The 17,517-nt window shown below is 40.8% G+C and overlaps 1 protein-coding gene across 3 annotated transcripts in view; it reads right to left on the bottom strand.

Annotated features, from left to right (window-relative positions):
* Positions 1-5,150: 5,150 nt before the first annotated feature.
* Positions 5,151-17,517, bottom strand: part of LOC127431170 (calmodulin-regulated spectrin-associated protein 1-B-like) — a 32,985-nt gene continuing 20,618 nt past the window's right edge. The window contains exons 8-19 of one of the 3 annotated variants that reach the window (XM_051681473.1): positions 17,099-17,238; positions 16,890-16,986; positions 16,567-16,732; positions 14,975-15,066; positions 14,782-14,866; positions 12,605-14,651; positions 11,565-11,701; positions 11,262-11,449; positions 11,045-11,144; positions 10,784-10,899; positions 10,507-10,625; positions 5,151-6,384 (exon numbers count right to left, since the gene is read on the bottom strand). In XM_051681473.1, the coding sequence (XP_051537433.1) occupies positions 6,094-6,384; positions 10,507-10,625; positions 10,784-10,899; positions 11,045-11,144; positions 11,262-11,449; positions 11,565-11,701; positions 12,605-14,651; positions 14,782-14,866; positions 14,975-15,066; positions 16,567-16,732; positions 16,890-16,986; positions 17,099-17,238 (3,578 nt within the window). In that variant the 3' untranslated portion in view covers positions 5,151-6,093. Of the gene's footprint in view, positions 6,385-10,506; positions 10,626-10,783; positions 10,900-11,044; positions 11,145-11,261; positions 11,450-11,564; positions 11,702-12,604; positions 14,652-14,775; positions 14,867-14,974; positions 15,067-16,566; positions 16,733-16,889; positions 16,987-17,098; positions 17,239-17,517 lie in introns of all 3 variants that reach the window. The other 2 variants (XM_051681471.1, XM_051681472.1) reach the window with 2 other exon arrangements.

Raw genomic sequence — 17,517 nt, 5'->3', positions numbered from 1 at the left:
CATTCTCGTGCAACTTAATTTAAAATCAGTTTGAAATTGTATTAATTAACTTTTGGAGACAAAATATGTTTTTTTTTTTTTTCATCATTTTGAATGTTTTTAAACTCGAGGGATTTTTCAACTGTGGAAACAAAAATACTCTTTGCTTCCATCTGTTGGTAGGTTATGCTAAATACCAGTTCACTCACGTATTAAAATGCTGTCATCATTTACTGACCCTTATGTCGTTCCAAACTCATATGATTTTCTTTCTTCAGTGGAACAGGAAAAAAAAAAAAAAAACTCAGCAGAAAGATCTGCTCTTTTCCACATAATGAAAGTGAATGGTGACTGAGGTTAATTCATTAAATACTTCTGTAAAGGTGCCCTGTCCTGCTGTGTGACATGCTATACTCTGTTTAAAACTATATACATACACACAGTGCCTTGGAAAACGTATTCAGACCCCTGACCAATTCTCTCATATTACCGAATTACAAATGGTGCATTGAAATTTCATTCTGATTGATATTTTATTTTAATACACTGAAATTCAAAATCAATTATTGTTAGGTGAAATTGTTTTTTGTTGGGAAATATTTTTATGAAAAATAAAAAACTGAAATATCTTGCTCGCATATGTATTAAACCCCCACACATTAATATTTGGTCAAGCCACCTTTTGCTGCAATAACTGCTTTAAATCTTTTGGGGTACATATGTACCAGTTTTGCACACAGTGACGAAGTGATTTTGGCCCATTCTTCTCAGCAGATTTGCTCCAGGTTGTTCAGGTTGGTTGGGTGACAATTGTGGACTGCACTTTTCAAATAGGATTGAGATCAGGACTTTGACTGGCCACTGTAGGACATTTATCTTTTTGTTCTTAAGCCACTCCAATGTTGCTTTGGCTTTGTGCTTGGGATCATTGTTCTTGCAGTATTTCCCTATATTTTGCTCCATCCATTCTTCTTTCAATTCTAACAAGATGCCCAATCCCTGCTGATGAGAAGCATCCCCACAGCATGATGCTGCCACTATACTTCACTGTAGGGATGGTGTGTCTTGAGGCATAGGAAGTGTTAGGTTTAAGCCACACATAGCACTTTGAGTTTTGGCCAAAAAGCTCTATCTTGGTCTCATCTGACCACAAAACCTTCTCCCACATCACAGCTGGGTCACTCACATGCTTTCTGGCAAACTCCAAACATGCTTTCAGATGGTACTTCCGGAGTAACTGCTTCTTTCTTGCCACCCTCCCACAGGCCAGCATTACACAGTGTACCATTACTCCACTCCCAGCCACTGAACTCTGTAGCTCCTTCAAAGTGATTGTTGGCCTCTCTGTGGCTTCTCTCACAAGTCTCCTTTTTGTTAGAGTGCCGAGTCCTTTTCTTGGCAGTGCCTGGGTGGTGTGGTGCAGCTTCCACTTCCTGATTATTGATCTGGGCTCACTGGGATATCCAAACATTTGGATATTATTTTGTACCCTTTCCTTAATCTATGCATTTTTATTACATCATCTCTAACTCCTGTGGAATACACTTTGATCTTCAGATTCTCAACCTGACCAATGATCCTTCAAGAATGGGTTTTTTATCCAGAAAATGTGATTGCAACTTTAATGATTCACAGGTGTCCTCGATAAGGCAGTTTCTTTCATCGGTGTAACCCGACAGCTTCCACAGCCAGGGGTTGAATACTTATGCAAGATATTTCAGTTGTTTTTTTTTATTTCCCAACATAAAACCAGTGTCACCTAACAATAACCGATTTTGAGTTTCAGTGTTTTAAAATAAAATATCAAACAGAATGAAATTTCATTGCACCATTTGTAATTCAGTAATATGAGATAATTGGTCAGGGGTCTGAATACTTTTGCAAGGCACTGTATATAAATATATATATATATTGTATTGTATGTTCTCACATCATGACTTCATTAAGCAAATTATTTCCAGACACATCCTCCAGATGGGGACATTTGCTTCAGTGTCCGCATCATATGGGTACGTTTTTGAGACTCTTGAAATACATGTTGAAGTTCCTTGAGTACACATGGACAGAATTTCTTCCCTGATAAAAAGACCAGCTTAACCAACATGCAATTTCCATGCTGGTCTATGTCTAGGAATAGCTCACCCAAAAAAGACAACATTCTGTCATCATTACTCACCCTCAATTCGTTCCAAACCAGCAATATTTTGCCATATAAGTCTTCTGAAGCCATAAAATAGAGCGCAACGGTGCCCGCCCACTTTTTGGTTCCTGCTGTATTTTTCCCATACATTTCTTCCATAGGGACTTCATAAAACCCTTCATAAAAGAGTTCTAAACCATTAACCAAACCAACCAGATCCGAGGTGAATCACAACATTATAAACTTTGATTTGAAGAAAATAAATGTATTTAAAAATCAGACAAGTCTGTGAACTCACTGTCTTTAATGAGGTAATGAACTACAATCACATGAAGCATTGCGAGTAAAAACAATGGAAATATAAAACTATTTATTTCAAGTTGTTGATTATAGATATATAAACAATATTACAATTTTATAGCAAATAGATTTAGATATTTTCAAATAAATAAGTAGTTTGAGAACGTCTTGATCGCTTTATTCACAGTGCTTCATGAGAGTAAGCAGTCACTGCAGAGCTCTTTTTCTGTGCCTTGTTTGCTGCGATTCTCTGATTGGTGGATCGTTTCCCTTCAGGACCAGCTTTTGATGGCTTTCAGAAGAGAGGCATACAATACTGCATCGATTAACAACCTCAGAGCACACGGTAGGTCTGTAGTTAATGATTTGTAAGTTATTGTTAAAAATCAATTCCCCTATGGAGAAAATGAATGGGATTTTAACTTCTGGAAGCAGACTGTTGCACTCTACAGTGGAGCCTTAATTCACTGAAAATATTTCCCTTCACATTTACTTTGTTTACCGGTATTTATAGAGCATCACAGTGAATGCATCTGAGTCCATTGGTTCATCCGTGTCCTATCACAACAGCAAATTTGGATGAATGAATGCAAACAAGATTCGAGAACTAGGCCAGTTTTCTGTGCACCAATGCAAATACCCTGTGCAACCCCCAGGTGACACGGCCCACACTTTGAAGTCCACTGGCTTTAAAGGAAAATTACGGGTTCAATACAAGTTAAGTTCAATCAACAGCATTTGTGGCATAATGTTGATTACCACAAAAAATCATTTCGATTCGTCCCTCCTTTAAAACTTTACACAGAAAAGGTTAGTTAGCAATTTTATAACACTAGAATCATGTTAACACTCTTATTGTTTACGTCTTGTGGCTATACTTTTGAAACAGTCAATAATTTAGCGTTTATGGATTATTCACTTCCCTGCATTTGCTTTAAAGAAAAGGAGGGGCAAGCGGAAATAATTTGTTATAATTTTCACAAATGCTATCGACTGAGCTTAACAGAGATATTCTTCTAAAAATCTTCATTTGTGTTGTGTAGAAGAAAGTCACGAGGGTGAGTAAATGATGAGAGAATTTTTATTTTATTTAACTACACCTTTAAAAGTCCTTAATTGGTGGAACGATCTATATATTTATTTATCAACAATCATCCCACAGTCCAAAGCACTGAGATCACATTTTTTCCCCATTCTGATGGTTGATGTGAACATTAACTGAAGCTCCTGACCCGTATCTGCATGATTTTATGCACTGCTGCCACACGATTGGCTGATTAAATCGCATGGATGATTGTTGGTGCCAGACGGGCTGGTTTGAGTATTTCTGTAACTGTTGATCTCCTGGGATTTTCACACACAACAGTCTCTAGAATTTACTCTGAATGGAGCCAAAAACAAAAAACATCCAGTGAGCGGCAGTTCTGTGGATGGAAACGCCTTGTTGATGAGAGAGGTCAACAGAGAATGGTCAGACTGGTTTGAACTGACTAAGTCCACGATAACTCAGATAACCACTCTGTACAATCATGATGAGAAGAATATAATCTCTGAATGTTATTCTGAGATCCGGGTTGGTGCTGTTTTGGCGGCACGAGGGGGACCTACACAATATTAGGCAGGTGGTTTTCATGTTGTGGCTGATCGGTGTAAATAAAGACACTTTAAACTGTTTTATGCACAGAGAAAAAGCAAAATTTTTACCTTGGTTTGGCTGGTGAGCATGGTCCAGTTCCCTCTTGCTGGTAAATACTGTAACTACACCATTTGGGGGGCATGTATTTGACGAGTGTTTTTTTGTGTGTGTGTGTGTGTGTGTGTGTGTGCAAGAAACATATTCAAATATTTCATTATAGTAGACCCTGTTGAAAAAGTTGCATTACTGTTTCTGGAGAACAACTGATATAAAACTTGAGTAAAACAATATTTCTGAATGAAAGCGCTTTTTCTAAAAGTCAACATAAAAAGGCATTTTAAAGCTGGCACCAGCTTTTGAGGAGGCACAAAGGTCTCTCTGGAGAATGCACGTAAAGTTCACCCTTGAGAGTTAATCCTTATCTCATTATTGACAGCAGCCATATCACCCTGCAGCTCTCACCTGGTACTGAAGCTAAGCAGGGTTGAGCCTGGCTAGTACCTGGATGTGAAACCTCCTGGGAAAACTAAGGTTGCTGCTGGAAGAGATATTAAGAAGGCCAGTTGGGGGTGCTCACCCTGAGGTCTGTTTGGGTCTTAACGCCCCAGTATAGTGACGGGAACACTATACTGTAAAAAGGCACCGTCTTTCGGATGAGACGTTAAACCGAGGTCCTGACTCTCTGTGGTTATTACAAATCCCAGGATACTTCTCAAAAGGAGTAGAGGTGTAACCCCGGTGTCCTGGCTAAATTACCCCATTGGCGCTTATCAATCATGGCCTCCTAATAATCCCCCTCCATTAATTGACTGTATAACTCTACTCTCTCCTCTCCACCAATAGCTGGTGTGTGGTGACCGTACTGGTGCACTATGGCTGCTGTTGTATCATCCAGGTGGATGCTGCACACTGGTGGTGGTTGAGGAGAGTTCCCTGTTTACTGTGTAAAGCGCTTTGAGTGTAGTGTCAGAAATGTGCTATATAAATGTAACATTCATTCATTATCATATTATAGGGATAATAATATATTGATTTTTTTTATGTGATCCTGCATGAATATGTCAGATTGCTAAAATTAACCCACACAACAAGACATTGTTTTGGTTCTATAATTTATTAAATTTCAGTGTTCCTCTTTAAAATAAATATATGGTAAATAATAATAATAAAGAAAAAGATAAAGCAAAGTTTTGTGCAATCCAAACATATACAGCAGATAAGTCCTGTTCACAGGAGTCCCTGGAGTGCAAACATTCTTTCCTAAATACACACAATCAGTGGCAATGTGTTTTCATGACAATCTGGTTCTTTAGTGAAGAATTACGAAAAGTTAATACTGTCAGCAGCCAGCATGAATACACAAAAAGGACAAAAGAACTGATAAAACAGACCATCTCATGATAAAACATTCTAAAACCATAACACTGAAAAGCTGGAAAATCTTCAAAGTCAACATTCTCACACACACACACACACACACCCCCTTTTCATGTGGTTCGTAGATTGCATTGCACTGTTAAAGTGAGCGTCACCTATGAACAGCAGCATATGGAGAGGTATAAGAAACCCAAAACACAGGATGCATTCGTAACCATAGCAACATCCATGCGCGTGTACATAATACATAATCCAGATAGTGGAAGTGTAATCTTTTGTCCCTGTGTAAATGAATACTATGGTAAAATCAAACTTCCTCCCAACAGAAAAGTGCCACATGCACTTTTCTGCCTAAAAACAATGAACAATGAAATAACCCTAAAGCACATTCATTAACTGTCAATCAAACATATGCTCCTCCCATTCTCCATCTGTAACCGCGCAGCGGCCAATCGGAGCGCAGCAGCTGGTGAGCCAATAGGAAAGCAGGAGTCCATTAGGAAATGAGAAATGAAGAAGCTCATGGACCATTAGGAGATCAGGAGGCCTGCTCGCCAGAAAATTGGCAGTTCAAGAGCAATTAAATTCAAAGGAGACTGGAATATAGTGCAGTAGCCAATCAGAAAGCAGCGGAGCAATCCTAGGAGCCAACAGGAAGTGGTTATGATTTTTTCTTGGAACTCGGTCGTTTGGCCTGCCACAGGTGACCATGGATGGTAAGCGCGTCTACGCTGACAGAGACGGACTTTGCAGGAATGACGGTGAACTGTTTGCGGTCGGAGCTGTATTTGTAGAGTCTGTCGATCATTTTGCGGCTGATGGATCGTGGCCCGGTGCCTTTCAGTTTGAGGATCTCCTCCATTTCGGGGGAATACGAGTAAAGTGCTCGGAACTGACATCCACTGTCTCGGAAAAGGATTATCAGGTGGTTGGACTCACAGCGTTCAATTTCCTGTGGATTTAGAGCAACAACTTGTTACATATTGAACACGAACATGAAGGTGTGCTCAAAAGGTCTTTGTTATGATTATTCACTACAAAAGTAATGACAAACTGAGGCCATGATCAGAATGGATCAGAGTATGCTGTATAATGCATACTTTTTTAATGTATGCAAAACCTTTATGTAATATGCAAACCTAACATTTCATATGTAGTATGCTACATTGATGTCATGTTGCACATTTAATTTTGCAACTGCTTTTTTCATCTCTGGAATGAAATCAGCTACTTTGGATTTTTAATCCAATTTTAATAAAAATAAAATGCTGGATATTTTGACAGTCCAATCAAATAATTAGGCAATAAAGAAATGTCAGATTAGGGTCAGAAATTTAGGAGAGTTTGGGGCAAAAATGCCACCACACTGAAAAAATAAATCAAATCAAATACTTTGTGGTGAAGTAAATATAACAGAAAAGATAAGTTAGATTAAGCGTGAACTTGAAAATATTAAGTAAATTCTACATTTGTACTCAATTCAAACATGTGAAAATAAATGCTCTAGCTTATAAGTAAATATAATTTATGATTGTTTGTTCTTGCATCAACATGTTTCAGTCCTAAAGTGGAAAAACGTGTCCTATTTATTTGCTAATTTGAGTAAATTTCACAGGTAAATAAAAACAGTAAAATTTACTTAACTTTTCGAAGCTGGTGTTCCCAGCATGCACCAGGCTTAAATACTTTATTTTTTCTCTCTCCCCTTTTCTCCCCAATTTTGGAATGCCCAATTCCCAATGCGCTCTAAGTCCTCGTGGTGGTATAGCGACTCGCCTCAATCCAGGTGGCGGAGGACGAATCTCAGTTGCCTCCGTGTCTGAGACCGTCAATCCGCGCATCACGTGGCTTGTTGAGCGCGTTACGACGGAGACATAGCGCGTGTGGAGGCTTCACGCTATTCTCCGCGGCATCCATGCACAACTCACCACGCGCCCCACCGAGAGCGAGAACCACATTATAGCGACCACGAGGAGGTTACCCCAACGTGACTCTTCCCTCCCTAGCAACCGGACCAATTTGGTTGCTTAGGAGACCTGGCTGGAGTCACTCAGCATGCCCTGGATTCGAACTCACGACTCCAGGGGTGGTAGTCAGCGTCTTTACTCACTGAGCTACCCAGGACCCCAGGCTTGAATACATAATGTATGTTTTCATTGTTTGCAAGTTTATTTATTTTTATTGTTGAATTTGTTGTTACGCTCAGTATCTTCTTGTTTGTGAAGTCTGAAGTTCTTTTTCTCCATACCCGTGTATGATTAAAAAAAAATAAAAATCTGTTGATTGTTACCATCACCGTTACAATGACTACCATCAAGTGGTCAGGTTTGCATGCGCAGCTCTGGGTCTTGTTTCTATCACCATTAAAAAAGGCAGCAAGCAAGCATTTAGCCTTCCTATTGAGGGCTTCATGTGTCATGTGGTGTCATAAAAAAACATTGAAAATGGCTTAATACAGTGCTAAAATATCCAATCAAAGATTATTGTAAAGCAGGGACTGAAAACCAAAAACGATTTTTTTTTTGCTGGCAACAGGTTATAACCGGTTAATTTCATTCCAATAATTTTTTCATGAAACCAAACACCAAAGGGTTTATCACAGTACATTTTTGGAACTACACCACTTCGTATTGCCTGAAAAAATTAAACGTGTGCTTTGAACCTGAAGGAAACTTCTGCATCACACATTTCTTTGCCTAATTTCCTGTTGTGGATTTCAGATTCTGTGAATGAAGACCTTTTTAAAAACAATGTATAATTACTACATATACATGCACGGTTAATGCAGATACAAAGAAAACATTTTTAAAAGTAAACAGTATATTTCTCAGTTGTTTCCAAGTCTTCACTAAATTATTGTAAGATATGATGTGTTAACACAAGTTTGATACTGCTGGGTTTTGACTGAGAAGCAGATCCGTAATTAAAATAGACTTAACTGTTAATTATCTGTATGCTTGTAACAATTTCTGTGCTGATAAATCCACCACACAGGAAAAATATAATTGCTTTAATTGCTAATTTTCACTTATTTTGGTGAGGCAAGTGGCTTAATTTGGGCTTTTTGTTTTCCAGACCCGATTGCTTGTTTCTCTTGTGAGGTCTGGCAACACTACAATTGATATTTTACCCACCCCTTAGTGCAGAGTGCTGTCATTTTAAAAAGAACGTTATTAACCGTTCTTTTATTTCATCCTAACTGGTTAACATTTGGAACATTGGCTGCGGAACTTTTGAACCGGAATGAAAAAATACAGTTTTTGCTCAGAACGAACCAGTCACTGTGTGTATATATGTGTGTGTATGTATGTATGTGTGTGTGTATATATATATATATATATATATACATACACACACACACAGATGTGCTCAAAAGTCTGCATACCCTGCAGAAATTGTGAAATTTTGGCATTGATTTTGAAAATAGCAAAAAACTGTCTTTTATTTAAGGATAGTGATCATATGAAGCCATTTATTATCACATAGTTGTTTGGCTCCTTTTTAAATCATAATGATAACAGAAATCACCCAAATGGCCCTGATCAAAAGTTTACATACCCTTGAATGTTTGGCCTTGTTACAGACACACAAGGTGACACACACAGGTTTAAATGGCAATTAAAGGTTAATTTCCCACACCTGTGGCTTTTTAAATTGCAATTAGTGTCTGTGTATAAATAGTCAATGAGTTTGTTAGCTCTCACGTGGATGCACTGAGCAGGCTAGATACTGAGCCATGGGGAGCAGAAAAGGACTGTCAAAAGACCTGCGTAACAAGGTAATGGAAATTTATAAAGATAGAAAAGGATATAAAAAGATATCCAAAGCCTTGAAAATGCCAGTCAGTACTGTTCAATCACTTATTAAGAAGTGGAAAATTCGGGGATCTCTTGATACCAAGCCAAGGTCAGGTAGACCAAAAAAGATTTCAACCACAACTGCCAGAAGAATTGCTCGGGATACAAAGAAAAACCCACAGGTAACCTCAGGAGAAATACAGGCTGCTCTGGAAAAAGACGGTGTGGTTGTTTCAAGGAGCACAATACGACGATACTTGAACAAAAATGAGCTGCATGGTCGAGTTGCCAGAAAGAAGCCTTTACTGCGCCAATGCCAAAAAAAGCCCAGTTACAATATGCCCAACAACACCTTGAAACGCCTCAGCTTCTGGCACACTGTAATTTGGAGTTACGAGACCAAAATAGAGCTTTATGGTCACAACCATAAGCGCTATGTTTGGAGAGGGGTCAACAAGGCCTATAGTGAAAAGAATACCATCCCCACTGTGAAGCATGGTGGTGGCTCACTGATGTTTTGGGGGTGTGTGAGCTGTAAAGGCACAGGGAATCTTGTGAATATTGATGGAAAGATGAATGCAGTATGTTATCAGAAAATACTGGCAGACAATTTGCATTCTTCTGCACGAAAGCTGCACATGGGACGCTCTTGGACTTTCCAGCACGACAATGACCCTAAGCACAAGGCCAAGTTGACCCTCCAATAGTTACAGCAGAAAAAGTTGAAGGTTCTGGAGTGGCCATCACAGTCTCCTGACCTTAATATCATCGAGCCACTCTGGGGAGATCTCAAACTTGCAGTTCATGCAAGATGACCAAAGACTTTGCATGACCTGAAGGCATTTTTCCAAGAGAATGGGCATCTATACCACCTGCAAGAATTTGGGGCCTCATAGACAACTATTACAAAAGACTGCACGCTGTCATTGATGCTAAAGGGGGCAATACACAGTATTAAGAACTAAGGGTATGCAGACTATTGAACAGGGGTCATTTCATTTTGTTTCTTTGTTGCCATGTTTTGTTTTATGATTGTGCCATTCTGTTATAACCTACAGTTGAATATGAATCCCATAAGAAATAAAAGAAATGTGTTTTCCCTGCTCACTCATGTTTTCTTTAAAAATGGTACATATATTACCAATTCTCCAAGGGTATGCAAACTTTTGAGCACAACTGTATATGCGCATACAGAAGATACTGTATACTGCATAAATAGTAAGAGTAGTATGGAAGTATGCTATTCCGAACTGTCTTGACATAGCAACAGAACTCACCTCTAGAATGGCGTTCTTTTGGGCTTCATTGACTTTTCCCGCCAGACAGCAGTGAGCAATGGCATTCTGGATGATGGGTTTGTTAGACTTTGTGCTCGGCTCCTTAAACAACCTGGGCCCTGAGATAAAGAAAGCAAAAAAACAAAAACAAACCGAAAGCTAGTTAATTTTGAAATGCGCTGTTATTTTACAAGAACAAACAAAAAACATAACGTGGTATCATTATAGGTGCATCCAAAAAGAGGTGTAGTTCTTTGAGAGAAAATGTGTGTCTCACCGTTGTATTCTGCTACAGAAGTGATGGATGAAGCCGTTGATCCATTGTCCCAGTCCCGCTCCATGTTCCTGCTTGCATTTCGGCTCAATATGGGAAAAGATTCCACTGACTCGCCCCTGCAATGCACACCCAGAGATTTCATGCAGGTTTCGAGTGACATGATGTCAAGCACATGACGACAGAATTAGCATTTTTGTGTGAACTATCCCTGTAAGTCCTGATAAGTGGACCACACATGGGTAATGTACTGTCCACACTCACCTGTGTGAACTGGCCCCTCCTGACGTGACACTATCACCTTCAGTAGCAACAGAAGCCAATGAGAGAGACGATCCAGAGGGAGCAGAACACAGACTAACTGCTACAGAGAGAAAGAGAGAAGTTAATATGGAATACAGTTTGTATAGGAGCACAATCTATGTACTAATAGTCTCAAATAGACACATAAAAACAATAGGCTAGATTCTAGAATACTTACGAGTAGAACATGAGGATTCAGCACGGTGTAGTGATTTGGGGCGTGGCCTCCTGTTGCGTGGGCGTGGCTTGGTCACGCCCTGTTCCTCTAGCAGTTCTTGCTGCTTCCTGCGCAGATACTCCTGTTTGATCAGCTCTCTGCGAGCCTTCTCTTCCTCTTTACGCACACGATCTTCCTCAGCTTTCCGTCTGACGTGAGCACACACAGAAAGAAAATGCATCTAAGAATCCCCATAGTACCTGAATGCATCTTTCTCACTTTGTAACATTTGCACAAACACACTAGATCCACAGTGACTGATACCTGGCTTCATCTCGCTTGAGTTCTGACTCCACCTCCAGCTGTTGTTTGCGTATTCGCGCCTCTTCGGCTTTACGCTGCTGTTTCAGTAGGAATGCCGCTCTCTTCTTAGCCAGTTCGTCCTCTGCTTTCTGATCATCCTACAAATGCGAAATTAAATCTGAGGCATTGGTCTCAAATTTTAATGAAATGTTAATCAATTTGAATAAAAACGAAAATCTGAGCATAATTGATGTTTAATATGCAGCTACGTGAAGGATTTGACCAATGAGATTTATGGGCGGAGCTACTTAGTTACATGATTGTTAAATTTAAGTGAACACGGAGCACTTTGCGTTCAATATCAAAGTTTATATCTGTTATATTTACGTGGGAGTTTGGCTTGAGCCTCTGCAGACGGGGCGCACATCAGAGAGCTTGAAAAGCACTTCACACGCTGTTATGGACAGGAGCTGCTCTGGTTGAGATCCACGGTGCGGCTCAGTGACGCTCGGAATTCAACTGAATGAGACACAAATGCGCTGTTTATGGTATTTATATATTCGCTTAAAATTTCCCTATTTGGGCATTAAAATGAGATTAGAATATGAAGTGCACAATAATCGCGGTTCTCTCAAATAACCACAATCAGACGATTATTTAATAATAGGAAGAGATGGGGCCTGGGTAGCTCAGCGAGTAAAGATGCTGACTACCAACCCTGGAGTCGTGAGTTAGAATGGTCTCCTAAGCAACCAAATTGGCCCAGTTGCTAGGGAGGGTAGAGACACATGGGGTAACCTCCTCGTGGTCGCTATAATGTGGTTCTCGCTCTCGGTGGGATGCGTGTACTGTGTTAATAATGAAATTAGCATCACGCTCACTCACGCACTGCGAGCGAGACGTATCAGCACGTGAAAAACCAAAGTACTGTATACTTTGGCCTTTGGAAAGAATTCGAACGTGGCTCAGCCAATCAGATATTATATAATGCAATATAATTATAATAGACTGGAGAACAGGATAACAACAGACTGCAAAGATTTGTGCAAATGCTCTGGTACCTTAAAGAAGAAGCCCAGTCCAGGCTTCTGTTCACTGTCAGGTTCTGTGCTAGTTTCAGAAGGGTCAGCCAGGTCAGATAGGTCAACCTCAATAAGCTGAGCTTTGCTTCTATTTTCTTCAGACGGTCCTGCAACATTCTCTTCCCCAGAGCCACCAGACTCGTTCCTCTCCCAGGTCGCATCCACAGGTGAAGGTTCCAAAGTGGGGAGTTCAGTTTGGGGCAAGTCATGACTGTCAGCACGCCGTATTCCAGAGTTATGCAGTTTGAATGTGGTATTTTGAATGATTCCTTTTGAGCCACGCCCACCCTCTTTAGACCCACCCTCTTCTTCATTCTCAGCCTGGGGGGTCCTGCCACCCAGTGAGGGCCTGGGGTCACCAGTTGTTGTCAGAGTGCTTACTTTTGGGCGACTGTTGGCATCCTTGCTCAGTTTGAGGTCGGTAGGTTTCGTCCGAAGCGCACGACTCGAGCTAAGTCTCGGAGGTCGCTTTGTTGCGGTGGAAATAGTTTCTGTGAACTGCACGAAGAGGTGGGACTTAGCCTCATGTGGCTCTGGTATGTTTTCGTTTAACAACGGCACAGTGTTCGGTTTGGTTGCATGTGTTTGCGAGTGTTCTTGAGGCGACTTAACAGACTGTTTTATGAGTAAGTCCTGCTGCAGCGACAGTTGCATCATTTGTTGTTGAATTGCTCCAATGGCTTCGTTTAAAAGTTCGATAGAGCGGCTGCATTCGCCAAGATCCGGCTCTCCGCCTACACCGTCCAAAACGTCACACCCTCTCGAGACACTCAAACGATTGTCCTTATCCACCTCTGAGGCTGCTACCAGTGTACCCTCGTGCAATATTTCTTTATTTGGGCACTGCTCTGCCTCCTTGCCTCGGGCTTTAAGAACTTCCACGTATGTGTCGTCCTTTGCTAATTCTTTCTCTTTGGGCACAATTTCTGGTTTGAGTGGGTGTGGCAGTGTGTCACTCCTTCCCTTTTTAATGACATGCAGGAACGCTGCTTTGCCCAATTGCAGCCTTTGGCGTGCCGACAACGTCTCCATATTCTTTTTCTGCATCTCGATGGTACGTCGTTTCTCCTCCAGTTGCATGCGAAGGTGGACGAGTTCGGAAGCGAGGCCGGGTCGGGCGCCTCCAAAGGGTGTACTCGGGCTCATATCTGATGGAAAGAGGCCACTTTCGGACCCATCAGGAGTTGTAGTTTGAGAGCTGCCAGTGCTGTAGCAACCATCAGGAAATCCAACTTTATGTCTACGCTGTTTTGCGAAACTTGTCATGCGTCCAGTGCCCGTTGATGTGCTGCTAGCCTGCGATAACATGCTGGGGCACGGACTGGCCCGTCCACTCGCGCCTTCCTTATCATCCCGTTCTTGTACGCAAACGTCCTCTCGCAGCTTCGCAGACTCCTCCTCTACGTCTCCACGGCTAACACACTTCCGGCTAACATGCAATAGCAGCGCTTTGGCAAGGTCTCGCTCCTGATCTTCTACTTCGTCATCTTCCTCAAATTCCGAGTCCGATGCGATGTCTTCCCAACCTCCGAGTGGACTATCACGAACAAATTCTGCGTCGTCATGCAGGAAGAAACCTCCAGATTGCGTAGGGGACTCAGTTCGTGCCCTTTCTGGCTCTATGCTATCGATCGGAGTAAACGTCCGGTTGAGTGTGCATTCTGTAGGGTTGTACGCCCGCCTGCGTGCTTGAGTCCGCCCCTCACCACTCTCTTCCCATTTACTAATTCCTGTTTTCTCCTTATTTGGACGAAGAACCGCAGGTTGCAACGGTTCTAAGAAGTAACTCTCAGGCTGGGCATCCCTAGATCTGGCCGAACCCTCAGGGTTACTGACAGCCACAAGCTCCTCCTCTTCCTCCTGGTTGTCATAGTGACCTGTCTGGGGGAGGGGCTGGCCATTGATTCTGTGTCGTGGAGTAATGGAAATGACATTAGACGCTAAACTGTCCTTACTAATGGAACGAGCCAAGCTGACGTTATCGCCACAAACACGTTCCCAGTCCATCTCCATCTGAGAGATGCGCCTGACAGAAAAAACAAGCGAGAGAGATATTTATTTAAAAAAAGGTGTTAGAATGAATTATGACTAAGACTGAGCGTGATATAAGATTTTGATCATAACGCCCAGCCCTAATGCCATCTACATACCCTGACCTTTGTTTCCTTTCCGCCCAGGCAAGTTGTGATCCAAGTAATGGTCCATCCATATGGGACAATGAGTTTGACCTGTTTCTGAGTTCTACTCACAGAGAATGAAAGAGAGAGGGAAAACAGACAGAACAGTGAATATTACCAAGTTACACACAATATTGTCCTAATACCCAGAAAGGAATAAGAATGTGGCTACCTGAATTCTCCTCGCCCTGAATGGGCTTCTGTTGTCTTTGTCGCAGTGAGAGAAGCGGGTAGGAGGGGCTGTGGGCGGGGCTTCCCTTAGTTCTGAGAGGAAAACAAGATATGAGCTTTATACAGTCTACCCTTACACTAAAACAAAAATAAATTTAGACTCATATTAAAGCAAAAAGGTCAAACAGCGACATGTAAAAAGCCTCAACTAGCAGTTAAGGGCAATGCCAATGCCGACATCTACTAGAAAGTTGGGTGGCTTTATGTGTGTTTATTACACGGCTCTCTAGAATACTCGATTCTGATTGGTCAATGGTGCCATCTAGTGGTCTGATATTTCTCAGTAACAACCGCACATCCAGGTATTGTGAGTCATCTTACCTGCTTCTCGGATCACTCTGTGATCTCTACAAGTAAGCTAACAAAATATTTTAAACAAATAAATGTTTCATGTGCATTTATTTATATGGCAAGAAGTCTTTTAATGAGCTGGATAATGAGCAGTCAATCAGTCATTAATTACAAAATAAACACCAATAACAGAACTCTGTTGCAAACCGGTGGTGGAATTTAGCTGTTCAGTGATTTCTTTCTTCACACATAATTACATAATTTAAATGCAAATCAATATTTTATGTTCACGTATTTATGGATTTGGAAGGTAGCCGTGTAATAAGCTGGATAATGTATATTAAGCCGGTTGTTATCGCACAATAAACCCCTTCAGGCTGATACAAGACCCCTGTTGGAGGTTATTTTGTGACAACAACCGACTGTACATTATCTCTTACATATTTATGATATAGTACAATTTAATGATGGCAAATGAGACATGCATAAAAATGCTGAACACTTATTTTACACAATAGTTATTCAAAAGTCAATCCAAAATAATGATAAGACTGGCAGTAGATTTAGTAAATTACAACAGTAGGGAATTGTTGTTATTTAGAACCAGTTCCATTTTTTCCCAATTATTTTTTTTTAATACTGTAACTAATTTTCATCAAGTTTGTTAATGTGGTTTTTTAAAAACAATCAAATACTTAACCAAAGTTAAGGACTATTTATTTATGGGGGGGGCTTTAAAAGTAATAAAATAACTGTATATTGTTAAAGACATCATCTTTACGATACCTAACCCTTTAACTGACACACGTGTAATGTAAAGGGTCATTCAGACCAAACATGTTCATGTAAGGTGCAGCGTAACGCAGAACACAGGTGTCTCGAGGAGCGTTTTTAACATTTGAAGTTCTTTTTTACTTGACACGACATCTAAAAAAACGCAGCGTTGCTCGAGACGCTAAGAAAACAGCAAAGACAGGGCATAATAGTCAAAAACATTCGTCTAGCGCATGTTTATAGTGAAAAACGATTGAAAATTAGCGAGGTTGGGTGCAAAACGCATTCAGTGTGAACGGCTCCAAACGCTTCTGTTAAGCGGACAAGCGGGCATCAGGGTATCAGCTGATGCTCAAAATCTCTAAATAACCAATTATTGGTAGAAAACTTGGCATAGCCGATATATAGGTCTATTACTAGCCATAACAATAATAACATGAACTTTTGACACACATGGAACAGACTTACACAGACAAAGACTCCTCAGGATGCAGGTAATACCTCATACAACCGTCAGGATTAGCACTTGTCAACAATGAATCGGCTGAAGGGGAGGGCGTTAAGAAGCTACGCTTGGTGGCACTGGATATGGGCACGTGGGGGCGGACACTCTTTGGCTGAAGAGACGGTCTCACTGTCAGATCAGATCGGAGGGGTGTCAATCACAATTTTACAATAAATATTCAATTAAACAATTATTAGATTGCCATTTTTCGGAAGACGTAAGGCTAACAAAGGGAAGATCTGTGAATCTAAGAGTATTGCCATCTTAAGAACGACTTGTTCCTCACCATCTTTAATCTCTTGTAGGTCTCTTGGCTTTACAAAGTCCGGCTTCACAACTTCAAACCACCAAAACAGCTCAGCGATGAAAACCATCACGTTATGCTGAAAGAACAAAAACAGTTATACACTAATAGTCGTCAGTTGTGAAAGCCATGTTCTGGAGACTATTGTGTTTGTGTGTATGTGATTAGGCCAGACAGGAACTTGGTCTAACCTTGAGTACAGGTGGGCCGTAGAGCAGATCTTCAGCATGCAGATAAAAACACCTGTTCAGGTATTCGTTAGAAAACTCTCGTAGTAAATGGACATTATACATGCTATCTGGGAGCGAGGGCACCTCTTTCAGACATATGTCTAAAAAAGGAGATAAAACAACATCATCATAATGCATTTTTAAGTCACCATGAAACAGTGCTCACAACCCATTTTACTTCCAAAATCTGATGTATTTCCGGAGAAACATGATCTTCAACAAGACAAAAAAAATGTATAGCAGGACTTTTTTTTCCATCCAACACGGATTGTGAAAAGTGTCCGATCCATTACAGAATTGAACCAGAAATGTTGTATCAGAGACGGAGAAAATTATTACATTTTGATGAAGGATTACCAAGGCAAACATATTCTTCTTTG

The sequence above is a fragment of the Myxocyprinus asiaticus genome, chromosome 40, assembly GCF_019703515.2.
Source record: "Myxocyprinus asiaticus isolate MX2 ecotype Aquarium Trade chromosome 40, UBuf_Myxa_2, whole genome shotgun sequence".
NCBI lineage: Eukaryota > Metazoa > Chordata > Actinopteri > Cypriniformes > Catostomidae > Myxocyprinus > Myxocyprinus asiaticus.
Note: the sequence above shows the minus strand (reverse complement) of the source record. Positions and strands in the feature narration are given on the sequence as shown.